The sequence below is a fragment of the Chelonia mydas genome, chromosome 12 (genome assembly GCF_015237465.2).
Source record: "Chelonia mydas isolate rCheMyd1 chromosome 12, rCheMyd1.pri.v2, whole genome shotgun sequence".
Taxonomy (NCBI): Eukaryota; Metazoa; Chordata; order Testudines; family Cheloniidae; genus Chelonia; species Chelonia mydas.
Window position 1 is genome coordinate 7,336,632 of NC_051252.2, and position 27,696 is coordinate 7,364,327.

Genomic DNA, 27,696 nt, shown 5'->3' on the forward strand with positions numbered 1-27,696 from the left:
CGGCGACACTTCATCCAATCACGCCGCCCCGTCACGAGCCCAGCCAATCGGCGCCGTGTTGTTGGGACGGCCCAGAAAGACGAGAGCCGGGGTTGGCTAGTAGTGGCCGTGTGAGAGGAAGGAGGGAAGTGATTGGCTGGTTGGGGCGGAAAGGGGGTGTGGCTCCTCGCTGACCGAGGCCCCGCGGGGTCAATGGTGGCTGCAGTGGGGTATGGTGCGCGCATCGCTGTAGAGGCCCTGCTCTGTTGAGGGGCCCGGCCGGGAGAAAGGTGGGTGGGGAGCGGGGGGTGAGGTGAGGGCAGCCTTGGGGGAGGGGCTGAGGGCGAACTGGTTCCTGGGAGGCGGATGCGCGGAGGGGACGAGGCCGGGCTGCTGGGGGGATGGGTTAGGGCTGGGGGGGAGGGCGATCGGAGGAGAACAAAAGGGTTGCTGGGAGGTTGGGGGGATGGGTTAAGGCTGGGGGGGTTGGGGGAGGCTGGGGGGACGGGTTAGGGCTGAGGGGGGTTTGGGGGAGGCTGGGGGGGACGGGTTAGGGCTGAGGGGGGTTTGGGGGAGGCTGGGGGGGACGGGTTAGGGCTGAGGGGGGGTTGGGGGAGGCTGGGGGGGACGGGTTAGGGCTGAGGGGGGGTTGGGGGAGGCTGGGGGGGACGGGTTAGGGCTGAGGGGGGGTTGGGGGAGGCTGGGGGGGACGGGTTAGGGCTGAGGGGGGGTTGGGGGAGGCTGGGGGGGGACGGGTTAGGGCTGAGGGGGGGTTGGGGGAGGCTGGGGGGGACGGGTTAGGGCTGAGGGGGGGTTGGGGGAGGCTGGGGGGGACGGGTTAGGGCTGAGGGGGGGTTGGGGGAGGCTTGGGGGGACGGGTTAGGGCTGAGGGGGGGTTGGGGGAGGCTGGGGGGGACGGGTTAGGGCTGAGGGGGGGTTGGGGGGATGGGTTAGGGCTGGGGGCAGGTGGCTGTAATGTAGGGATACAGGTAGGGGGTGGTGAGAATAAGGTTACAGATTCTTGTGTGGTGATGTGGGTTAGCTTTTAATTCCCTAGCCGAGCCACTCTGCCTTGGAATCCAGCTCCCCTTTGGATTCAATAGCGGGCGAGCTAGGTAAAGGTGTTGTTACAGGGCACAGTATGGCTAGTCGAGAACAGATGCCTCTTGCTGTAGGTGGTGCAGTTCTTTCTAATATCCTCCTTTTTTCTTGGGCTCACTGATCTACAATGGAAAGTTGATGTTTAAATGAGCATTGCTGGGCTTCAGCATTAACCCCACTTTGAGATAAGCTGGACAGTTCACAGCTTTTTCAGATATCAGGCCACTTCAGGCTTGGGCAGATGTCACTTTGATACACTTGAGAATATTTTGAAGGTTTTCTGTGAGGTTGACTATTACTTGTTTGTGTTACATTAGCAGCTAGAGGTTGATGATTATGCATTTATTGCACTAGGTACTAGACACACGTATAGTGGATACGCTGTCGCTACTCCAGAAAGCTAGCCATGGAAGTAATGATGAGGGCTATAGGATTACATTTTAAAAAAAAAAAATGAAAGTGTTCATTCTGCAGCAACTGATGGCAGCCTCCAAGAAAAAAAAGTAATGGTTCCTGAAGCCACCAAGAGCTGTCACAAGTGGAGTTCTGTAAATACATCTACCTTTCTTCCTCAAGTTGCCCCATGATAGCAGTAGCCTGTTTCAGGTGTTGTTCCTAGACTGGTACCCATTAAGCTGTGCTCTATAGAGTTAAGGGCACTTTGAAGAGAAGAGGTGTTGCATTTCAGTCAGAAAGTGTTTCATTCTGCATGCTTTTTCTTTAGTAATCTAGACGGAAAAACCTTTAAATTTAGTGTATGTAGTTCATAACTAATCATACAGCAATGTACCATAGTCACAAGTGATCGTTTCTTCTCTAGATTGTTGATAAACAGAGCTAGCATGAAGACAAAATTAGTAGTACATCCCTGCAGAGGTGATTCCTTCAGTAATTCAGCCAGAGGTTATGCGTCTATTACAGGAGTGAGTGGGTAGTCAAGGTTCCGTGGCCTACAATGTGCAGGAAGTCAGACTAGATGATCAGGATGGTCCCTTTTGGCCTTGAAGTCTGAGTATTTGGTCCTCTGACGACTGTGGTGTTGTGAGGAGATAGTGTTTATGTGTAAGATTCCTGTGATCTGAGAGCTCTGCCTGCCTGCATACAAAAACAAAGCACCCTTGGAAGTATGGTGGTAGAATGCTGTAGGAACTCAACCACTGACAGTTTGGATATATAATAGCTTTAAGCTGATAAAGTTCTTTGGGGCTTCAGCAAAATGCGTCCTCTGCTACTCATAGCTTTTCCTAATACCTATAGAGTGAAATGGATGCGATTCTTGTAGGTTTCAGTGCTGCCCAAATGGTTCTGAAAGGAAACAGAAATACTTATCAAAGTCTACAGGTTTCAGAGTGGTAGCCGTGTTAGTCTGTATCAGCAAAAAAAACCGAGGAGTATTTGTGGCACCTTAGAGACTAACAAATTTATTTGGGCAAGTGGGTTTTAGGCCACGAAAGCTTATGCCCAGATAAATTTGCTAGTCTCTAAGGTGCCACAAGTACTCCTCGTTTTTTGTTTTTTTTTTTTTTTTAATCAAAGTCTAGTCATTTTACTTGCACTGGAACTGGTCTGAGAAGCTTCAGAGATTCTTAAGCTGTCTGCCTGCAAACTGGGGAAGAGAACACTTTTTTGGGGTTGCATTCAGTTCACATTTGGAAGGCTTTCTTTATGCAAGGGCTAGAAACTCTTTTAAACGAGTACTTAAATTCTGCAGAAGTTGATGCCTTCGGCCCTATCTGCTTGACTGTTCAATCAGTTGAAAGTCAGTACCTTGATGAAATAAGTCACATTATGAAGGAAAGATAGTCAAGGGTTTGGAGTAGTACTCCACAGTTCAGTGTCGAGCTCTGCCTTCAAATGGTTGTGTGGACTTGAGCATGTTATCTCTTGTTACAAATAACACCCCCAAAACACTATAATTGACTTTTTAAAAAGTTTTTTTCCCTTTTGGAATCTTTGATAACACTACATGGGAGGATACCTTCACTGGTTGACTCTGTTGTCATTCAGTGTCTCCTATTTATGTGGATCTTTTACATGGAAACAGTGCGGAGAAATGGGTGGTTTGTTTGGTTTTTCGAGGAAAAAATAGGTAAATGTGATTCAGACTGCACAATCTGGCACAGGGAAGTATGTCTCACCTTTTCGTAAATTGATAAGATTTCAAATTGAAGGTGTCCCTTTATTGTTGTTAAATTGCTCTGAGATCATCAGATGAAAGGTGCTGTATCAGAACAAAGTATTGGTTCTAATTGTTTTTCTTTTGTGATTGAGATGAGAAAGCTAGTGATGACCAAATGTAAGTTAGTTTTGAACAAGCTAGCCCTGTCTGCACTATGGAAATCCTTGAAAAATGTCCCATGGATACAAATACCAGTGTGTTATAATCTTAGGAGCCCTATTTTAAGTGCCTGATGCTGTTTTTAGCACTCACACCTATCAGGTTTGGGTAGCATGATGATGAAAATGGTGGTGACACCCATCAGGCTTTCCGCACTAAGGCTCTCCCAGCATTTCATACACCCGCTGAACCAGTATTATCAACCGTGGGAGATATTTTTTAAATTTCCCTAGTTCGGGATTCTCTTTACAAAGTTCGCATTTAACTGAGTACCTGGAAATGAAACTGGTGTCTGCCTTGGAATCACAATGTCAGTTTTGTTACATCAGAATAGTTATTAGCTAAGTAAACTGGGCTAAAACTAAAAGGCTTAGTAACAGCAACCAGCTTTGAAAATCTTGCCAGACTTTCTCTGACACATCATATGTCTCAATTTATTCATCATGAGTTAAAAATAAAAATAACTTTTGTTTATCCTCTCACAAAACAAGAACAAATGACATTCAGCGAAACAAAGGTTGAAAATTTAAAATGAATACAAGGAACTGTTTTCAGCCTATGGAACACATTCCCTCAGTATATCACTGAGGCCAACAGCTTAGCAGGGTTTAAAAAATGGACTTTGGTATAGTTTTCAGAGTAACAGCCGTGTTAGTCTGTATTCGTAAATGGTATAGTTGTTACATTAGTCAGGATTTTTTAAAAAAAACCAAAAAACCAAAGAGTTTGGAAGTGAGAAACTCATGCGTCAGGGCATAAGCCAATCAGGAAGAAGCTTTCCCAATGGTTTTTTGCACCTGTCTCTGAAACATCTGGTATTAGCCACTATCTGAGATGACATATGCCATGTCACAGGTTTCTATCAAGATGCGCTGAAGGATGGAAATTTGCAGCTCATACTGCCGTTGACTAATCCCTGATGCTTTTAATTTTCAATCCACCCATAAGATACAAACAAAATTTATACTGGGGGAGGGAGGTGGATTTAGACTGCTGTCCTAAACAGACATATTTTGATCTGTTTTTTTCTTTTTTCAACTTGTTTTTCTTTTTTTGTTTCAGAATTTAACAGTGTAGTATTGTGATATTTAAAACTTCATCTTTTGGAAGTTATTAAATCCTATAGCCAGTGGGGAGCCCTTCGCTGTCAATTCCTGCAGACCGAGTCCTGATCCGGAAGATGTTTATGCATGTGCTTAACTTTTCTACTTAATAGGAGCCTTGAGTGTGCAAGGTTTAGACTCCAAGTCTTGCCGGTCTTTTCTGTTCTGATGTAAGCATTGTGAATGATGTTAGATGCTTAACAATCAAGCATGCCAGTCAGACTGAGAGCATAAAATAAACCCAGCCATGGGATGGTGAGGGACTATTAGAGACTTTTTTCCTGGTGTATATATTTACAAGGCTTTTGAAGAGCAGTTCTCTTATCTTTTCATTACTGATGGCTTTGTTTTATGCTGTCAGTCAAACGCTAAATGGGGAGCATGAGGTAGGTCTGTTCCTTAAATATATTCCATATCAATAATCCACATCAATAGGTAAGGTCCAAGAAATCCCCCTGACAATGCTCTAAATCTTGAAGAAATTGTGTGTGGGAGGGTTAAAATAAAGTTTTTTAACTAGGCATTTCTAAAAATACCTTATAGGTTTCAGATCTGTTGAAAGGTTTAGAAAAGAAAAGGGTTTAGAAGTTGATATACTGTTTATATGGGAAAGTTGTGAGGGAGGTAATTAGAACTAAAAGAATGTTTAAATTGTTTAAAGTGTGGTAGCTGGAGAGACGCTAAAATCTTCACTTATTTCTCGTACCTGCCTTTCATCTCTTGTTACCAAATGCGATCTCACCAGTAAAGTATGTCCCATTTCTGGTGTTGAGAGTGCAGGGAGAATGCCGTAGAGAATGGGTAGGACCCCCCACTACCTCAGAAGTAGATCCCTGCTGTACACCCTGGCCGGACTTCTGAAGAGTTAAAGAGGAATGATTGCACCCAACTTGGTGCTGTCCTAGCCAGATAAGAGTCCCCTCTGCTTACAGAGCAGTGGGGATGCCTTGGGCCAGAGTAAATTTTGTGACTACAGTTCCTTTTTAACCAAGTGGAGGAAATACTTTGGATTCAGTGGTGAGGAAAAAATCTCTGACAGCTGTTTGTTCTGAAGAGTTAACAGTAACCATCAGTATAAATACTGTGTAAGCATCAGCCCTGTCATAAGAATCTCCTTTACTTGTTATTCAGCAGCTCATCCATTGACATCACTGAGTGAGCCTCTCAGTACGTTGCTTTACAGGAGGAAGCAGAGAAACTAGAACACATTCCTGGCTGTTCAGAACTGCTGAGTATACACAGGCTACTAAGTAGCAAGAAATAGAAGTAAAAAGCAGCCTTTCATCATCAGCATTACAAATGCAGGTTAATTGTATTTCCACTGGTTTTTGAGAGCGAGGGGAAAGAGTGAACCTCATTATAAGTTGACATCTAAATACCCAGCCATTCTGACGGTAAAAATGCCAACTTATCTTGCTGAAAAATGGAAGTAACATTGAAAATGATCCAATGTTTCATTTTGAAATGGCATTTTGCAGTTTCATCTTTGTGCTCCAGGATGTGGCTACCAGGAGCATGTTTTCATCATGCTTTCCATAATGATGCTGAAAACACTTTTGTCCTCTATAAAGTCACAGTTAAGCTGTGGCACCAGTTGAGGGGAGAACCTGTTTTTGATAACTGTTGTACATAGATCATTTCCCTCAAGTAGAGGGATCCTCTGAGCGTACTGATTCTGTTAGGATTGTGGTGAGCTTAGATCGGACAATTTTGCATGCAAAAGACTGTAGTCCTAATGAAATTGCTGGACCCTTTCCAGGGCTGTGTCTACACGTACAGTAGCATATAGAGTAACGCATGGCATATAGCTGCATGTGGCAGTGAAAGGCAGTCTGCACCTTAACTCTTGTCACTGCAGTGTGTAGTTACACACCACAATGACAGACTCTGGCAGCGGGACAGTGCACTGCTAAAAATAGCAGCAAAGGGGTGAGGGGCATTGCTTGGGCATGTGGAAAACTGTGTAAGGTCTATACGCTGGCGGTTCAGATGTGTAGGGAACTCTGCTCTACTTGTCTAAATAGTGTCTCACCATCTATACTGCTGTTTATACCCATGCTAGCTGGGTGTGCAGTGTCTGTACTCTACACATGGCTGTAAATGTAGGCGTAGCCTGAGTCTCTGCCCCTTCACCCTATCTATGTTTTTATATGCCCTACCATCACCAACATATCTGAACCCTTTATCCCTTTCCAAAAGGTGTTTATGAGATGGGACAGATGCCATAAAAAGAATGGTTTCAGAGTAGCAGCCGTGTTAGTCTGTATTCGCAAAAAGAAAAGGAGGACTTGTGGCACCGTAGAGACTAACCAATTTATTTGAGCATAAGCTTTCGTGAGCTACAGCTCACTTCATCGGATGCATACAGTGGAAAATACAGTGGGGAGATTAATATACACAGAGAACATGAAACAATGGGTGTTACCATACACATGTAACGAGAGTGATCACTTAAGATGAGCTAATACCAGCAGGAGAGCGGGGTGGGGGGGAGAAAACCTTTTGTAGTGATAATCAAGGTGGGCCATTTCTAGCAGTTGACAAGAAAGTCTGAGGAACAGCTTGGGGGGGGGGAATAAACATGGGGAAATAGTTTTACTTTGTGTAATGATCCATCCACTCCCAGTCTCTATTCAAGCCTAAGTTAATTGTATCCAGTTTGCAAATTAAATCCAATTCAGCAGTCTCTCTTTGGAGTCTGTTTTTGAAGTTTTTTTGTTGAAGAATTGCCACTTTTAGGTCTGTAATCGAGTGAGCAAAGAGATTGAAGTATTCTCCGACTGGTTTTTGAATGTTATAATTCTTGACGTCTGATTTGTGTCCATTTATTCTTTTATGTAGAGACTGTCCAGTTTGACCAATGTACATGGCAGAGGGGCATTGCTGGCACATGATGGCATATATCACATTGGTAGATGTGCAGGTGAACGAGCCTCTGATAGTGTGGCTGATGTGATTAGGCTCTATGATGGTGTCCCCTGAATAGATATGTAGACACAGTTGGCAACGGGCTTTGTTGCAAGGATAGGTTCCTGGGTTAGTGGTTCTGTTGTGTGGTGTGTGGTTGCTGGTGAGTATTTGCTTCAGGTTGGGGGCTGTCTGTAAGTAAGGACTGGCCTGTCTCCCAAGATCTGTGAGAGTGATGGGTCGTCCTTCAGGATAGGTTGTAGATCCTTGATGATGCGTTGGAGAGGTTTTAGTTGTGGGCTGAAGGTGATGGCTAGTGGCGTTCACGTAGGAGGGAAGGAAAGATGTTCCTATGGTTGAGGCCCTGGACTCGGACCCGTGGGACATAGGTTCAATTTCCAACCCCCCTTACTGGTTTCCTGTGTGTCTTTGGGCAACTTATTTAAGCATAAACTTTCCTGTGTGACTTGTAATTTTTGTGTGCCCATCTTGAGACAGCTTAAAAGAGCCTTATTTTCAGAAGGTATATGCTCAGCATTTTCTGAAAATCAGGCCTATTTTAAGGTATCTTCAGTCGTATACCCAAAAATGCGATACCCCAAATCAGCAGTTTCTCTTAAATGCTTACTTAATCTCTCTGTGCCTCATGTTGCCATTTGAAATATGGGGATGATGAGCCTTTGTTTGTCTTGTCTATTTAGATCCTAAATTCTTCAGGGCAGGGACTACCTTTTACCATTTGTTTGTACAGCACCTAACACATTGGCCCTGGATTTCTGCTGTGGCCTCTGTTTGCTGGTATAATACAAATAATAAATAAATTGACAACTGCCATCAACATCAGTAGGAGTTATCGGGCTCGGCTCTTCAAAAGACTGAACCCATAGTGATAGCAGAAGGGTGTATTAAACTGATCCTACCTATAACCTTGAAAGGCTAACTTCTCCCCAAAGGAACTCAGGAGGGTTCAGTCCTGTTTCCAGGGGTTTAAATGCAAGCAGGATTGGGCTCCAAATGGAGAATACTTAGCACTGACATGGTGGCTTGTCTGTCGATACTAAAGTATGTTAGAAAGGAGGAAAAGCATGACTATATCAATTTTACAGATGGGGAGATTGAGGCACAGAGGTTAAACCCAGCATGTTGCTGGCATGATCTAAGTAATAGCAACAGATTTATTCTATGAACAATCTTACACTTGCATCAATTTTATGTATCATTCTAGAAAACAGAGCTATATATATCTGGATTAGAGGCATAACTTTATATTGGCAGAATAAATCTTGAACTTCGAGGCTTGTAATATATTGATTACATGGGTTTAAACTGGGAGTAGGACTTTAGGTGTCAAGTTAGTTAATTCTCTTAGAGGAGGATCACTCACACTTGTAAAGCATGTCACTTGCTTCACCTTCATGATGGCCAAGCATTGTGACTTTCGTGTGTATGAAGACTGGAGGTGTTGGGGGGGGGGGGGGGAGGGAGGTGTCTCTCCCTTGTCACTGAATACTGCTGCGGGTCACTGAGGAAACCTCTTTTCAAAATGAAACCAACCAAGTCCTAATTACAGGAAATTCCTTACAGACATCAGTCTTACAGTGGCACTGATAACTATAGTAGAACCTCAATTAGTGCTAATGAGTAGGAAATCAGATTGCGAATTACTTGTTAAAGTACAAGATTTAGTAAGACATGAACAAACAGCATATGTAATGCACTATAAAATAAACTTAATTTCTTTGACAACTTTCATTAATTTGTTGTTACATTCATAATGTTCTGAACAGTATTTTTGTAGAGTAAATGATATTTGAGTAGTAGGCAGCCTCATTTCAGTGTTGTCTGTTGCTATTAAATTTTTGCTAAGAAGTAGGAAGAGACTAGTTTCATGTGTCAGTTTTAGGGTCTGGGTTAGCAAGGTCATCTTTGGTCCAAAACTGTTTTTTTTCCCCATAAATGGATTTTAAAACCCTGAATATGAACAGAAATAATAGTTTGACATTTTGAAATGTCTTTTTGTAAAATGTACTTTAAACTGCGGTCTGCAGTGTTGTTAACCCACAGGCAATCTTAATTGTGGCATTTCCTAACTTCTGAGTGCTTGAGAATAGCAACCTTAACGTTCTTTCAACGCAGGTTTTAGTGTGCAGTTTCCTAGATTTAGGAGGGGAAAATCAAACTGAAAAAAACATTATCAAATCACCTCATCCTTGGAAACAGATGAACCATTTTGGCTGAAACTTTCAAAAAAAAAAAAAAAAATTCACACGAGACAGACACTTGCCATGGAAAATTTCAGCCCAAATGGTTGAAGCGTGACAAAGCTTTATAAGCAACTAGAAGTAGGGTTTATAACGGGCAGTGTTGGACAGCCTTGCCTACCTGTAATAGGCAAATGTTTCTGTATCTTACTTAAACCTGTTTGTAGAGAACCTCAAAAACATTTGTTTTAACAAGTTTATTTAATCCCTCACGTTTCAATTTTGTTGCTACATGCAAAATGCACCCCTCTTCTGAGCCTTTTGACCAAGAGCAAGTATAGTATCTATCTGCTGTTTCTGAGTTGGGTTCTGTGATGGACTCTGATAGATCTCTAGCTCTTACTAAAGATGTCCTACAAGTGGTGCTTTGCAATCAAGGTGAATTGTGTTCATTTTTATGTTGAGTTGATATTTAATGTTATGTTTTTCAGCTTGTGGGGTCAGACTCTTATCTCCTCTACCCTATGTGTCTTGAAGGATCTGTATTGCTCATAAGTGCAACGTTCTATTTCTAGTATTCCTTGTGCAACTGAAACTGGAATCTGTATCAGTAAGAGTATCAGTATTCTCTTCCATGTATATTTTTTGAACAGGCTGCTCCACAATGGATGGAGGAGATGGCACTGCTGACCATGTAATTAACAAAAGATTTGTGTCTGAATCGGAGCTAGATGAGCGGCGGAAGAGAAGACAGGAAGAATGGGAGAAGGTTCGAAAACCCGAGGACCCAGAAGGTACTAGGATATAGTTTGGTAATTGCAGGAAAGAGAGCCAAAGAATATTTAACTGTCTCTACAAAAATCAAAGGAACCAGCCGCTATGCTTGTGAGAATATTTAAAAGCTTTAAGTGGGGGGAGATTAAAAGCCTTGCTTGCTTGCTTAAAAAATAATAATAAAGAAATAGTCTAAGGTATGTTCTTGTCTCTTGCTGTCTTCCCATCTCTCAGAATGCCCAGAGGAGGTGTATGACCCACGGTCACTATATGAAAGACTCCAGGAACAGAAAGACAAGAAACAGCAGGAGTTTGAGGAGCAATTTAAATTCAGTAAGCACCAGCAAATTGTTGTTCTGAGCTGAAGCCCAGAGAAGTGCCACATCTTTGGTAACTTTGAGATACCTGGCCAGATGGATAGCCCTTTCCTGTCGGATGCCTTATTTGTCTTTTTTTCAAAGCACTGGTTTGTTACGTCATGGTCACTCTGAAATTTCCTTGGAAAATAATTGAATGGGGGGATCGTACCGCTGTTGTCGTCATAAAATATGTATGGTAATTATTTGCATAAAGAGAGAGTTTTGCACATAAGGAATTAAAAGTTACTTAAAAATGTCCATCAAAACTCACATTCCTGTGAAGTATGGAATTCGGTCATGCAGATCAAGAAGCTGTGGCTGAAGGATGTTGGAATTAGTAGTGGAGCTAGAAATGGAACCCAGTTTTCCTGACTCCCCATCCTGTGCTTTAAACATAAGACCACTTGCCCCCACTCATTAGTGTGAATTAAGGAAAAGATTTAAAGTTTCCAACAGACCATTTGTTTCCAATCTAACAGTTATGTACACTCTCCTCAATAGTTTTGAGTCGTGAATCAGCTTTTTTTTTTTTTATAAAGCCAATGTACAAGGAGCTAGGTACTTTGAGGCAGAGATTTTGATTTTGAATTTTCACCAAAAATTGTCGTGGTGATTAGTGAGTTTTTGTCGTTAGAGAAACACTGCATTTCACACATCAAGTTGTGTCATCTCCATCTGTGTCTATGCCAGTTGTCTATGAATACGGAAAACGGATAATGATTACTAGAGAACAAATTGTTCCCTGCTCTACTTTTGGGTACCACCTTTAGGGGAGTGATCTTCTTCTAAGGAAAAGTGAGAAGTTGGGTAAGAGACCTTGAAGTCAGGTTGCTACAGGAATGATGTTTGAGTCAGTTCTAGATTGTTCTTTTGAACCAGTGCTCCAGAGTGAAGACACTTAAAACAGAGGTCCTGACCGCTTGTGGTGCTTTAAAGAGCATATGGTACTCTGCAAGGGTCAAGCTTTGGCCAAACTCAAGTTTGGGTAATTCCATTCTGCCTAAATCTCTACCCTGCTGTTGCCACATCAAATGGAATTCTTCTTTTTCCACCCTTAACAGATGCATAATGTTACAGTGCTTTGTTAGAACAAAAACTGCCATGCATAGTGCTCACTGCCATGAATAGCGTAATTGATCTCTAAGGCTTGTTAGGATCATGTCCATAATGAAATTGCTTTTTAGGGGGAAGTATGGGAAGTCTTGATTAGTTTAAAATCAGTGTTGGTGGCTCCAGAGAGTTATGACCAGTTTACCTCCGTATGGGGGACTGTTGGCCTGACGCAGATTGTGGGGTAGAGGGTGGAAAATGTGTTACATTAAGGCACAGATTCCACCATATGTGTGCCCAACTTGTATTGACTTCATAGGAATTGTGTGTACATAAGAGGGCAGAATTTGGCCCTAAGAGTGATACAGATATGTTGACTCATTCTTATATATAATGAGCAGGTTTGTTTCAAAAATGTTCAAACAGATGGATCAAAATTTGGCCAAGTGGTTTTTTAAAAAAAAACAAAACCACTTTCCATTAAATAAAATCTTGAACAGAAATCTTAACAAGAAAATGTAGCCCGTCCTTCAAAAAGACGTTTGGGGTTTTCATTTTTCTGCATTGTCAATTTTGATTGGTTGGCAGAGTCACATGGTGGGATTTTTCTTCAAATCTAGTTAATTTTTGTTTTAAAAACATTTTAAAAATCCATGGGAAAACCTAGAAAATGAAAATTGGGCCATTGCATAACCCAATGAAATCTAACAAAATTCTGTAATTTAATTTAATGTGAGCAGTTCTAGTTATAATGTAAACAAACATGTGGTTTCTTAAATACACAGTGTACTTTATATGTTTGTGTATATAATATATGAAGCAGATAGAATAAATAAACATAGTGCCAGTATCTTGCTTTTCTCAGATTGTTCAGGAAACGTCCTATTGTAAATGACAGAATATAGGTAATCTATTAGGATTGCACAGAATCAGACTTCCTTGCAGGGTTTGCTGCTTTTAAAACAAGAAAAAAAACCCCAACCCCTCATTGCCATACTCTGGTGCTTTTAAAAAGAAAGATACTTTACTACAACTCTACTGAACTGTTGTACTCTGTTTCCCTTCTGAACAGTGCTGATAGCAGAGGTGTTTGTGTGCATGGAAGCAATCTCCTTTCTGGGGTCTTGAATGAATGCAGTGCTGGTGAAAGTTGTATAAAGCATAGAACAGATATGGTATGGGCAGCAGCTATGCAAGCTTCCACATTCTGCCCCATGGACATCCCTCAAACCCAATACCAGTGAGACAGTCTTTACACGGAAGAGAAGAATTCAGTTTCCATTCAGATTCAGCGCTGGGTACCTCTGTTGACACTGCTATCAAGGATGCCAGTTGTGACAAATGACAGTTCTACTGGGAACTGACAACCAGATCATTTCATATTGGCCACCAAATAGCTATCCGTTTGTCAGCAGTGACCTAGGGGTGAAAGGCTCCTTGTAGCTGTCTCCTATCTAAATCAGCTTGTTTCTCTTGCCCAATTATGCAGTATTTGTGACAGCTCAATTTCATTTCAGAAAAAAATCAATATAGTTTAAATATTGGACTGAGGTGCGTCACTGCACCAGGCAGCAGGAGTAAGCTGACTAGGAAGGAATGTGCTGTTAGCACACATACTTTGTTGATTGATAATGCTGGGGAAAGTACCCATTCTTTTGAACATGCTCATTGGTAAGCTTTAAAACAAAAAAATCTTTCTCGTTTGTGATTTTAATTTTTTTTTTTTTTGGTAGACAGTTATATTGGGGCTAAATGCTGCCCTTGATTGGGCTTTAAAAAGTTTATACAACACCTGCAAGCCAGAAGACTCGCATACCAGACAAAAGTTGATCCATAGGAGAGTGTTATCAGTAAGACCTAGGAACAACCACTACTGCCTTGGCAGCTGCTGCTTATAGCTTTATATACCGAGCACCTGATGAGTAAAACTAAGGTTCTTGTCCGTTTCATGCAGTCATCAGAATGGGACCAGTGAAACTGACTAGTGTCTTATCACTTGTTGCGTCTGAGGAAAGCTCTGAGCAGTCGTAGACACACGGGAAACTATCGGTGTGGAGACTCAGGGAGCGGTACTATATTCTTCACAACTTTAAGAACTGGTACTTCTAAAATTAAAGCCTTAAATTCCACAAAAGACGACTTTTAGGCCCCACCCTTCCTGAAGCTTGCCACCGATCAGGGCAAGTGGATTTTTCAGGCCCTGCCTTTTGAAGTTGTGTGGGACTTTTATCTGAGGGCAAAATATGGCCCTCAAATATGTAGAGTCCTAAAAATCCTCTTTAGGAATTAAACCTTCATGAAGCTAAAATCAGTGAAATTTGGCCAGTTGCTGTAACTGAAGAGTTGCAGGGAATGTCATTTTTTGGGGGGAGGGATAGCTCAGGGGTTTGAGCATTGGCCTGCTAAACCCACAGTTGGGAGTTCAATCCTTGAGGGGCCATTTAGGGATCTGGAGCAAAAATTGGGGATTGGTCCTGCTTTGAGCAGGGGGTTGGACAAGATGACCTCCTGAGGTCCCTTCCAACCCTGATATTCTATGATTCTTAGAATTTTTGGTCTGGCCACAGACACCGTGGACTTTGCTTTAAGTCTTTCATTAGCTCTCTGAAAATGTGTGGCTTTGATGGCGTGATTATCCTTTGCATAACAAGAGATTCAAAGAACGTTCTAATAAGCTATCTGTACCCTACTTGGAAGAGGAGCTAGGATACCAGACTGGAAATTTAGAGCGTAAATACATTGGTAGCTAAAAATGACTAATTTAGCTTTTACCATGTTTATAAATGTGGTTAAGTATGTATTCAGTAAAATACCATGCTATGTTTTCTTTGTTCCAAAACATGTCTCTGAGGCCTGGCCTACACTAGAAATGTAGGTCAGTACAACTACGTTGCTCAGGGTTGTGAAAAATCCACATCCTTGAGCCATGTAGTTAAACTGACCTAAGTTCCCCTGTACACAGCGCAAGGTTGATGGAAGAATTCGTCCAACTACCGCCTCTTGAGGAGATGGATTACCTATGCTGATGGGAGAACCCCTCCCGTTGGCATAGGTAGTACGCTGAAGTGCTACAGCGGTGCACCTGCAGCATTTTGAATGTAGACAAGCCCTTATATGAATATGCTTGGATGTTTGGGAGCTCAGCTGTGCTAATCTGGAATCCCACCGATTAGACAGTCTTTAGCCTGAGAAGTTTGTTGTCTCTCATTAGTTAGGAAAACAAGCTGATCCTTGGGTGGTTAGTATATATCAGACCCTTCAGAAGACCATCTTTTTTTTTTTTTTTCTTTTTTTTAAACTGGCAGCGTGATTTACTGGTTAGAGGAGAGGATTGATAGTAGCCATGGATACTACTTCCTACCCTAGCAGTGACATTGTGTAGATCGCTTCCTCTCTCTGCTTTAGTGGTACTATAGATGCTATCTGTAAAATACCTGTGGATGATTATCTACCTTTTGTAAAGCCCTTTGAAATCCTTGGATGAAAAGTATTGTGAAAGTGCGAAGTACTGTTGTATAGTCCTCCACTCTACCAGGTTCTTTAATGGCTTTTAATTTTTGCTTTGCTTTATTCAGAAAATATGGTAAGAGGCTTAGATGAAGATGAGACAAAGTTCCTTGATGAGGTTTCTCGGCAACAAGCGCTAATAGAAAAGCAACGAAGAGAAGATGATCTGAAAGAACTAAATGAATACAGAATATCCTTTGCATTGAAATGACTCGCCACTGTTCTGAGTAGAAGGTTATAAGATAGTGAGCTACAATTGGGTTCTGCAGCAATCACTTTGATGTCCACACACTTTTTCCCTGCAGAGTAGTTTTCTACACAGAAGTGTATATGATTAGCTGCCTCTAAAGTTCTTCATGTTTTGTTCTTATTTTGGATCTCTCAGAATCTCAGGGGATTTTTTTGGTCATGTCTTCAAAAATTTTCTGTGTGTTCCTGTTTCCTTCTAATTGCTGTTTTCTTCTTCTTCTGTTTCACACTGATACAAGGATAGAAAGGGAGGATGTATAAAGGAAGGATAGGGCTTTTCCTTTTTGCAATCTCTGCTTTATCTTTTGCCTATTTTAAAAAGCAGATCTGCTTTTGCCAAGCTGTTTTTTCAGATGTACATTGACAGCTTTAAAATAGCCAAACTGTTTGAAGTAGCTATTGAACTATTGTCTTTCTATTGCTTTTGCAATATTTAATATTTATATTCATGGAGAAGTGCTAGAGAGCAACTTAGGATGCTCTTTCTCTCCCAGCCTGAGGGTTAAGCCTGTCAGCTCCACTGTGTTTCTATCCCTTGCCAGACCAACATGCTGGGGACAAGTTCAGGACCTCAGACTGGGCTTGCACATATGGCAAAGCATTGAGCTAGTTACGACCGTCTTTAAGGTTGAAAGGAGAGTATTGTTTCCTTTCATCTACCAAGATGCTGATGGTTCCTCCCCTTCTGTTCGGTCATGATCAAGCCCATTATGTGTAAGTAATCAGTAGGTGATGTGCAAACTCTGACACTTCGGTGCAAGTTAGCAGTGGGAGTAAAGGGGGCTTGAGGCAGAACAAGGAGGATCAAACTCCACAGGAAAATGAACTGGGAAGAGAATCAGGTTGATACAGGTTTTGTATAAAGATGTCCTAAGGTAATAGTATTGGAAATTCATCACTTATCCATGAGACAGGAACCGCCAACTTCTAACTTGGTAGGATGTGCTAGTCCGGCCCAGCTCTTTTTGTAAATGATGCTAGTACAGTTAGAAATCACAAAACTTAATGTGGGACATAGTGGGCACATTTGCATGTAGAAGTTTCCTTAGATTTATTCAGACTGATCATTCATGGAATATTTTTAGTTTCTACCACTGTTGCTTCAGGGTGTGCTGAATATTGGGATGTGCCTGGCAGCTGCTTCCACAGCATAGATCTGACTGCACTAGTCAGGTTAAACAAGTCCAATAGTGAATCATGCGAGCCTAGAAGGAGTCTTATGTGCCCTCTGTTAGCTAATTGACCCCTGAAGCTATTGGGCAGTGTAGTAATTGACCCCTGAAGCTATTGGGCAGTGTATCTTCCAGAGTTTTAGATATCAGTAAACTCAGTCTTTACAGCCTTAAAGTATCATCTGTTTTTGCATCCACAGGCCTTGCTATATATTACAAATTGTAGAATCCATGTCATAAGCTCATTGATACTGTAAATGAGAACTTTTAGCCTTTCACCCTATATTTGGCATGAAAATTGCAAATGCAGTGTTCAGTATCTTGTTTCAGTTTCCTGGCTCCACATCCACATGGGGTCAGATTGAGTAACTCAAAGTGGCCCATCTTAAAGTTCAAGCTAAACTACTTTTAGATGCTGGCATGCATTTTTAAACTGAGGCTAGTTTCTGCAGTATGAGATGTAAATGGATTATTAGTAATTGTGTGACTATAGAGCTCAAAATGTGGTAGGATGCCATTGTCCCTGCCCTAAAGTCCTTCCAGTCTAAAAAGAAGTGGATCAAAAATGTTGCTTTTGTCATTCCATCAGACTTCCCCAGCATAACATTCAGTTTAAGCTACGTAGAGGTACCAGCCCACAGCACAGACCAAGATCAAGAGGTGGATCAAATATTCTCCTTCCGTTTATGCACTGTAATAGGTGAAAAATGTGACACCACCCTGTGAAATTGTCTCAGAATGATTTAGCATGCTTAGACCTTGAAAGTCATTTTAAAAGAAAAATTGTATTCCAGTTGTAGTTTGTCAGATAAAATGTTGCATGAACTGGGAACTGAAATGGCCAATTCATAACCCCTAAAGCCCACGGTTAACGTTGGGAAAGGGTTCCAGTTATGGGTGCTGCTTTAACTAATTCTGTCTCTTGGGAAGTTGTGAACGTTCTAGGTTTCTCTAAAATTAAGCTTGACTTAAACTGAGGGTTACCTGGCTGTACTAACCCAAAGCGTGCAGATTGCAGCAGGCTACTCAAGGAATGTATTAGGAAAACTAGGATATTGCTTATTGAAATTCTGAAATAACTAATTGCATAGGCTGATAGCTCACAACTTGATAATCATGGATACTTATTGGCTGCAGACAATGGTTGAGAATTTCAAAGCATTTTAGGGGATTAGATGCTTACTTTTAATGGAAGATGTGTCTAAATCTCCTACATTGCTTTAAAATTCTCAACCATTTCTTACTTTTTAAAAGTAAAATTCAGGTCTGTATTTTAGTGCTCTGTTCTGTTCAACACATAAGCAAAACTTAAGGGTATGTGATGCTTGTAGGGGTGTGTATATTAAAAATTGCTGCTTCGGTACTGCAGAAGTGACTGACTACTCAATTTTTCCCGGATAAAGAACTTTTAATTGCCTGTATTATTTTTAACCTTCTTAGAAAATAGTTTTTTAAACACTAGCTCTCTAAATTTGCGTTACTAATTTGTAATACAGTAGCCTTAACGGCCCCAACTGAGATTAAGACCCATTGTGCTAGACACTGTACAAACATACTGAGAGAGAAATCCTTCAGGGAGTGCTTGCTATCTATTTAGATAAGACAAATGAAAAGTATGAGAGAGGAAATATCCATATAATCTTAGAGCTCTCTGAAAAGGAAGTCCTGCCTGTCATCTCTCCGAAAATGCTAGCATTAAACCATATTGTAGGACAACAATTTTGATGCTTGTATCCAGGATTAACACAATGCTCTGTACATATTTTTTTACATAGCTTTATGGGAGGAAAAAGTAACTTTGCTTGTAATATGAATCCAGCAATGGGAACTTCTGCCCATAGAGCTAATTTAGATGCAATGAGCACATCAGTCTCTGCAAATGGATGTTTGGTTAGTTGCTGAGCATTTTGGAGGTAGGGTTGCCATGTTTGCAAAATAGCATCCTTTGACAAAAGTGTAATAGCCATGGAATCTGTTGATACAAATGACACTTCAGCTTGCTCATAATGGCTCTAGTTAACCTAGTATTGAGGTATAATAGAACAATAGAAATATGACCATAAGAACCTACCCTGCTAACATAAGTGAAAAGAACCACATGTTGCAACATGAAACTGTTTTAAAGAGGTACTGCCTGTCTAGAGAGGGAGCATTTATTACTGCAAGTGGCCACAGGATGGCACCATTGTTCCATGTCTTTAAAAATGTTTGTTTTTGTTGTTTTTTTTTAAAGCCACTTAGCAGCTGCAACTACTAGGCTGTTTAGTTGTTGAGATAGGGAAGAAAATCACAAACATGACCGACGGGGCTATTGATAATAACTATGTCCCTGGAAAAATCAAACAAGGAATGACCCCTGTTAAAACATGAACTGGAAAGACTGAAACAAAGCTTTAAAATAGATGTTCAAAGTCTCCAAAGTATGTGTGTAACTACACTTTAAACCAGTATTTGCACAGTTGCTGCCACTTTACTGACATGACCTGCCAAGTTTGAAGTTTACTGTGTCCTGAGTCTTCCCTGCAACAGCTGATAGCTGAGTTGCACAAATAATTAAAAAACATTTGTGTTGTCAGCTGTTTCAGGGAATTGCAGTCAAAGAAGGAACTGATACTGGAGGTAAGGGTAATTTTTTTTATTTGTAACCTTTTAGGTTACATTGGTTTTGTAGGTGCAAATATAAAACTTTCCAGAAGATTTTTCAGGTCCCCATAAATACCAGAGTAATACAGTAGTAGCAGCAAGGAAATAGGGGGAGGTAGTCCGATGGGTCCTGTATCAACCCATCTGGGGTCAAACTGGACTTCTCCATAGGATGAGAACCAGTTAGTGTTTCTGCAGACTCTTGGGTGTGGCTTAACATCAGAAAGCCAGCCTTTGAGGCCTATCCAGATTTGTCTGCTTCATTATGGGTTGCACCTGCATCCCACCTTTCAAATGTTCTGTTTTAGGCTACTCATTTCCTCTGTGGGCATTGCTGGAACTGGTAAATGATGCTGCTCGTTAACAGTGGGAGCAGCATAAAGAAGAGAAATTAGGCAGTTGTTTTTGTACATGAGCACAGACAGATTTAAGCTACTCTTACTTGACCAGCCAATAAGTTTGTATTTCACTGAGGAAGGGAACTTCTGGGCCCTCGATCTTTTGCATTAGTAGTTCTCAGAGGCCTTAATTGTGTTCAGGGTCCCCATTATACTGAGCGCTCACCAGGCACAGGTACACACAATCCTTACTCCAAAGAGTTTACAACCTAATTTAAACAAATCATTGGCTGCCTTGTCCACATGTTGAGGACAGACTGCTACAAAATTCTCTGTAAGAAAGAAGATTCCCTCGCTCCAGGTTTTTGGTCCTTCAAAGGTCTGGTTGAATCTTAGTCCAACCACATTCCAGCCTGGCAGGGTTAATTTTCAGGCTGTCCGTGAAGGAAGGAGCCTGCTTTGTGACCAGTAATGAGGCCAGCATAAAGGGAGGGGAGAATTTTTAAGAAGGCCTTGTGATATGCGAGGCTAATTTGTTCTGCTTTATGGTAGACCGAGTGGGATGAATTCTGGTGCTGCATGGTTGCAAAGTGGGGAGCAGAATTTGGCCCACGTATGAATTCTTTCTCCTTCAGAAAAGTTGGGTTGGGAAACAGCTGGTCTGTAACAAAAGTGTCTGGGCCCAGGGGGTGGCAGGTGGTCCCCTGTCATCTTATGCTTGCACTTTTTTCCCTTCCTTGCACCCTCCACCTTTCCCAAACTTTTTAAAAACGAGAGAGGACACGGGCCTATAGGGTAGCTCCTCTGGTGCTGAGAGCACTGCTTGTTGGTCCGGTACAAAGTCCTTTCTTTGCTATCCTGAAGTATCTGATGAGGAGAGTTCCCACTATGCATCAGCTACAATAGTCTGCAGCCCACTCTGCCTGTGAGTCCTCCAGGAACAGGCCTGGCATCGGAACGACAGCTCCTAAGAGTAAGGTTCTCACGCTGCTGGCATGAGGTACCTGCTAAATGCCATTCAACAGGCTTGCACAGGACTATGAGACCCTCAAGCTGTGACTGAACCCCCATCAGCGTTAGCAGGCCAGACTGAATGTAATGCAGAGGAAATGTCATCTCTCACATCCCGGTTGATCCTTAACTGTTAATTCACAGCACTCTCGCCAAAGTGGGGGTCAGCACGGACCCAAAGAAGGAAGCAGAGAAGAAACTCACTGTGAAATCAGTAGAAAACAAGAACAAGTTCTCTCAGGCAAAGCTGTTGGCAGGAGCTGTGAAACACAGGAGGTTAGTTTCACACCTCTATAAATTCACAAGGAAAGGAACAGAGTTAGCAGTATGGAGTGAGGCAGGCCAAAAGCTGCCTCTGGGAGGTTGTCAGAGGTGTGAACCTTAGCAAAGAGAGGGGGACTAGCATGTTTTTGTGTCTCCCAGACTGTGGGGAAACTATGATGATTCAAACTGACACCGTCTGAGATGATTGAAGCCTTGTCTGTGTCATTAAATCCTATATTTGGATCTGAAAATGGCCTATTTTCGATCTTACTCATGCCACTTAGAATCATAGAATATCAGGGTTGGAAGGGACCTCAGGAGGTCATCTAGTCCAACCCCCTGCTCAGGGCAGGACCAATCCCCAATTTTTGCCCCAGATCCCTAAATGGCCCCCTCAAGGATTGGACTCACAACCCTGGGTTTAGCAGGCTAATGTTCAAACCACTGAACTATCCCTCCCCCCAAAATCAGGGACTCGCCTCAGGTAAAGGTGCCACCGCGCTCCCAGATAACAAGCCACCCCTGCACATTGAGTCAAATGATTTGCATCTCACGTCAGCTTGTTTTATTGATACCTAATTGCATAATTTTGACTGTTGGTGTTTTTATTCTGGTTTATAGAAGATAACTCATTGTGACAATCTGCTCCTGAGGGTAATGTGCAAGCTTCTCTTCTCCACCAGTTTGGCTTGACAGTAGTGTTGCAAAACCCTCGCTTCCCAAGGGATAGGGCAGTTTTATGTCGGTGGCCCATTCGGTGTTTTGCCTCTTTGAGACTCCCATTTTAGCTACCCGTTACAATATCGTGTAATGGGAACAACTGTCCAGTAGGAACTGGACTATGACCATGCGTTCAGGCTATGGAAGTGCAACCAGAAGTGTGACCTGCAGCTCATCTAGACACGCCCACTCTGGCTAGCTTGCTAAAATTAGCAGAGAGGATATGGCACTGTGGGCTGTGCAAGCCCCCTGGGTATGTCTTCACGTGGCTAGCTGGCTCTGCCGCATCCTCAAGGCTATTGTGTAGCGCGCTATCTAGACTGAATCTAGCACAGGTGTGTTTACATGAGCTGCAGATTACACCGCTCATGGCAGCAGACCTAGCCTCACTTCCCATAGACAATCAACAGTCATCTGCTAACAATGACTGTTGTTGTTTGGCATCTAGAAGTAAGTTGGTGTTTGAATCTGGTTTTAGCTGAAGGTATAGGAGATTCCTTCAGATGCTTCTGATTTGTGGTGAGTATTTCATCCCCAGTGAAATAGTAACTCCTAATCTAGGAAGCTGGCTTTGGTAAATTTAGTACAGGAATAGCTCAAAACTCCTCTTCCAATCCATGATGTACCACCTGGACTGGTTTTTAAAAGGGAACAAAACTCGGATGGTCGCTAGGATCCAAAGAGCTATTTTTCTCCCTAACCGTTGGCATCTAAGCAGCAGGTTCTGGCATGTTGCTTGATGACACATCTGATGGCTGCAGATGGCATCTATTAGAAAAGAGTGTTTCAAAATTGACATGTCAGTGCCTTGACATGAAGACATTTCTGAAGTCAGTCACTTTTTCTTCTATTTCAAGCTAGCTGAGATTTAGTGACACCTCAATTTAACATTTGTCTGGGCATTATAGATTATCCTTGCCACTAAATGGACATGTATTATTGCAGGTTTATTCTGTGACTAACTTTTCGATGCAGGGAGAGGATTTCATGGTAAATAGGCCTAATGGCCTGTGATGGGATGTTAGATGGGGTGGGATCTGAGTTACCCAGGAAAGAATTTTCTGTAGTATCTGGCAGGTGAATCTTGTACATAAGCTCAGGGTTTAGCTGATCGTCATATTTGGGGTCGGGAAGGAATTTTCCACCAGGGCAGATTGGAAGAGGCCCTGGAGGTTTTCGCCTTCCTCTGTAATATGGGGCACGGGTCACTTGCTGGAGGATTCTCTGCTCCTTGAAGTCTTTAAACCACAATTTGAGGACTTCAATAGCTCAGACATAGGTGAGAGGAGGTTTTCTCAGGACTGGGTGGGTGAAATTCCATGGCCTGCGTTGTGCAGGAGGTCAGACTTGATGATCATAATGGTCCCTTCTGACCTTAGTATCTATGAGACGCTCCTGTCCTGAGAGCACTCACTGTCACCAGACAAAGAAACAGAGCTTAAGACCTTTAAAGCAGAACCCCGGTTGTTGGTGGGCAGGATTGAACCGGGGACCTCTGGAGCTTAGTGCATTAGCCTCTGCTGCATGAGCTAAAAAGCCAACTGGCTATTAGCTAAGGGTGTAGAGCAGACTCATTAATTGCTTTCTGGGGGGAAGGGATAGCTCAGTGGTTTGAGCATTGGCCTGCTAAATCCAGGGTTGTGAGTTCAACCCTTGAGGGGGCCATTTAGGGATCTGGGGCAAAAATTGGGGAATGGTCCTGGTTCAAGCAGGGGGTTGGACTAGATGACCTCCTGAGGTCCCTTCCCAACCCTAACCTTCTATGATTCACTGTCCCCTCAGATGAAGGGGAAGCATCTTCACATTTACTTTTGGTGTGCTACATAACCTTGCTTAACAATTCCCACTTAGCACATGGGCAGCGGAACCGTATATCCCCCCTCAGGGATGGCAGGCACTGCTATACAGGAGAGGATGCGCAACTCCTAGTTGACTAGTGAAGGGATGACTGCAATGATTTTTCTAAGTAGAAGCATTTGGAGGAGTACAGAAGTCACAGAACTGAAGGAAGAGCCCATCCTTTGTAAGCAGGCTTGTATTCTCTTGGTGACATGAATGCTGTCCCTCAGTATAAAGAGATGCAAACTTATTTGGGGGTTTTCTTGCACACAAACTCTTAAATATTTCAAGATTAATAGTCTCAGCTAGGTGGGCAGCCCTGCGACTAGTGCTGTGTTCCCATGCAAAAGACCTGGCTTTGATTCCTAGATCTGGATTTCTACGACTTAGCTTGGCAAGGGATGGGAATACAGTGTAGGCAGTTTGCTGAATGTCTGGATAATAGTGATCCTTCCCAACTAGCCGCACAGTTAGTCCTGGCAGTGCTCAGGAAGGTGGTTGGCTGGAATTCTCTTAGGCACTCCAGGCAAATCTAGTTTTATGATTTTGCAGCTGTCAAGTGACTGTCTTCTGACTAACCAGGTGACTCCACTTTCTCTTACAGTTCAGAAGGCGGTAACAGTGTGAAGAGACTGAAACTAGACACTGACAATGACAAGAATCAAGGTGTGTTCTGGCCTTGGAGTTCGATATGTAGAGTGGTTTATTATTTGGGGAGCTATAACTTATTTGCCAATGTTATTTCTGTTATAAGGGCTCTTATCTTTCTCCAAGATGGAAACTAATTGGACTGTGTTGTATATAGATTTTTTTTTTCATAGCATCTTACACTCCCAAGTATTTCCAAGTGCTTTGCAAAGCAATAGATGGTCATTGCGGCTACAGAAGCCCAAAGCCTCAGAGATATTTAGGCACCTAACTCCCAGAGATAGGTACCTAAATACCTTTGTTCTGGACAGGACAAACTTGGCAGCCATTTAGGAACTTACAACAGTGCAACCATGATTAAGACAAGGCTCCGCCACAGAGGTCTACTATTTGACTGTAGAGGGCCATTGGTCTGGGCCATGGGGTTCTCCGCAAACAGCCAAAGGATATTTTGCTTTTGTATGGAAAATGGCAAGCCATGGACAGAGTCGGATAGCAGCTCCAGTTTTCAGGGGGATGAACAAAGGATCCCTAGCAGTTTAGTTCCCATTCACTTCAGATGTTTTTTAAATAAAGCTACATAAAATACTATCGCACAAGCAGATTAGCTATTCTACAATCTGTAGTTCCTGTGTAAACACAACTGTCAACAAAAGGTAGCATTGTGGCAAAATGAGGTAGCAGAAATTCTAACTACTCAAGGAGCTGGGCAATCCCAGGAGTTAAGATAATTCAACCACATTACATGTCCAAATAAATAATATCCTGACAAAGTACATGCAATGTGAACTTTATGAATATAGCTTAATGCTTGGGATTGCCTTCATAGAATATCAGGGTTGGAAGGGACCTCAGGAGGTCATCTAGTCCAACCCCCTACTCAAAGCAGGGCCAATCCCCAATTTTTGCCCCCATCCCTAAATGGTCCCCTCAAGGATTGAACTCTCAACCCTGGGTTTAGCAGGCCAATGCTCAAACCACTGAGCTATCCCTCCCCCTTCCCTGAGTGCTCAGTGTTTCGTTACTGCTCGCTTTTGGCTTCTGTTTTTCTTAAAGGGAAATCCAAATCTGTTTGGTGTTGGAACTTACAAGTTTGAACGACAAGACTTAAAAGTCCCTTGATCCTGGGCCTATGCTAAAGGCTACTTGTCCTGGCAGCTCTTCCTGTGCAGAATGTAGGCTGAGGAGCTGTTAACAGACTAATCCTTATCCGAACTTGTGAACGCTTTGCTTTTTGGAGCTTACAGGCTCCACTGGCCTCACCCATAGAAAGAGATGCTCACAGCAGGAGTATGCTTAAGGAGGAGTTGGGGGGGGAAGGGGCAAAAGTTCATGCCTAAAATTGTCCAATTTAAACTTTTAAATGACTGATTTCCCTGCTTTTCAAATCTTAGTAAGATGTACAAAGGAAGCCAAGTTAGACATGTCTTCCTTCAGGTGTTCTTGAGCTAGCTGGGAAGTAGTTTTGTCATCCAAACCTGGATAGCTCAGTGGTTTGACCATTGGCCTGCTAAACCCAGGGTTGTGAGTTCAGTCCTTGAGGGGGCCATTTGGGATCTGCGGCAAAAATTCAGGATTGGTCCTGCTTTGAGCAGGGGGGGTTGGACTAGATGACCTCCTGAGGTCCCTTCCAACCTGAGATTCTATGACTCCTGTATTCAGGTCATCAGCAGGTTTGACCAAATCAGAACTACTCCCCTTCTAGGCAATGGACTGGCCTCGGAAGGTTCAGCCTGAGACAAATACGTTCAAGAAAGTTGTGGGCAACCAGAAAAAAGGAAGTTGAATCCAGCTGGATTCCAGTCTTAATTGTTGTGACTGCAATTGCCAAGAGAATAGCTTTTACTACCCAGACACCCCAACCAGCATGGAAGTAAGCGGTAGAACTTAGGCACATTCTGAAACTCCATCTGTTCAATTAACTGTGTGTCCAACCTTCTAAAAGCTAACCATCTGTGAAGTGTTGGAGACGTTGCTTTATTCCACTGCTCTAGTAGTCCTTCTCCCAGTCAAGTCATTACATGGCAAAGTTTGTCAAAGATACATAGCAGAATCATTTAGTGTTCATGGAATGTATCGAATTGATGGTCTTAGAAGGAAATACTGCCTTCACAGGACAGGACTGACTAGTGTTGAAAAGCTCCATAGCCCATCCCTGAGGTCGTCAGTCCTTCCGACTGGAGGAAGTTTTAGAGTAGCAAAGCTACTTTAGCTGTATTAGGGAAGTATGGTCTTCAAGTGGCAATAGTATATGTATAGCATCCGGGTATGCTCGCTGATTAAAAGCTACATGTGTCTCATGCGCTTTGAAGAGTGTAATGGTTTGTTAATGTCTTTCAGAAACGCCATCTTGCGTTCCTCTCGGGAGCGGCTCCGTGGGTGGCTCTGCAGTCCACTGTCCCTCAGCAGCTGTGTGCATTGGTATTCTCCCAGGCCTGGGCGCCTACTCGGGGAGCAGCGATTCCGAGTCCAGTTCAGATAGCGAAGGCACTATTAACTCCACTGGGAAGATTGTCTCCTCGGTCTTTCGTAGCAACAGTTTCTTTGATGGGCCATAACCTAAAATCCCTCCATGTCAATGTAGCTTGGAAAGATAGCCTATGCCCTGGAGGGTGAAAGATGCATCCTTTCTCCCCCAGGATACCCTTCCTAGCTAGCCTCTCAAGATTAACCTTCTGGGTACCTTCACATAATACCAAAATTATCTTTCACCCAAAGCTTCTTCCATTTCTGAGGTGCATACTGAGCCTGTTTGATAGGTTTCTACTCTAAAACATTGAGGGAAAATACTGCTATTGTAACCAAGATGGGGGGTGGGGAGAATGCAGGAGAAAGCCTTCTCTTTTAAAGTTCTTATGGAAAGAAAGATTTTCCTGGTGTAGGAAGATTGTTTTTGTTTTGTTTTTTCTCCATGACTAAAGGCGAAAGCATTCACTTGCAGCACCAAAGTCTTGTAAAAATGGCCATGTGTTCGGTTTTAAAATGTCACTTTTTATTCTGTATTTGAGAAGCGGGGGCAGAATAAAATCAAGCAGATGGTGGAAATGTAGCTTGCCATGACACTGTAAAGAAGTTTGTGTGACATGATTAAAGAAATTCTGAATGCATTATTATCTTGGCTTTCGCCATTCATAATTAATTGGTAAGTCTGTTCCATTAAGCATTTTCTACTGTGCCCAGCCCCTTCCTATCAATGAGATCAAAGAGCAGCACATGCCAGCACCTTACAAAGTAAGAAGCAGCAGCAACACAAGACCCTCACTCTGAATGGAGCTCTTCCCAGAGAGTAGACAACAGAAAAATCAAGTTTTTCTGGTTAGTGCCAACCGATGGTCCTCCCACCTGACTGGCTTTACCAAAGCAAAAGTATTCAGCTTTTCAAACCTCTGCCCCTGTCAATGGTAGGATAAGCCTTAACTTTTTGGGTGCAGATAAATGCTGCTGTCCTTCAAAGGTATATAAACATACAGGAGGAGGAGGAATTCAGGTACAC

The 27,696-nt window shown here is 42.6% G+C and overlaps 1 protein-coding gene across 1 annotated transcript; it reads left to right on the forward strand.

The window, feature by feature from the left end:
- The first annotated feature begins 119 nt into the window (after positions 1-119).
- Positions 120-27,310, forward strand: PSME3IP1 (proteasome activator subunit 3 interacting protein 1). The gene is made up of 7 exons (XM_037878213.2): positions 120-269; positions 10,283-10,423; positions 10,638-10,736; positions 15,388-15,509; positions 20,875-21,008; positions 24,160-24,221; positions 26,544-27,310. Exons 2-7 carry the CDS (start codon positions 10,294-10,296, stop codon positions 26,759-26,761), a joined length of 765 nt encoding a protein of 254 aa, XP_037734141.1. The 5' UTR covers positions 120-269; positions 10,283-10,293; the 3' UTR covers positions 26,762-27,310.
- The last annotated feature ends 386 nt before the right edge of the window (positions 27,311-27,696 follow it).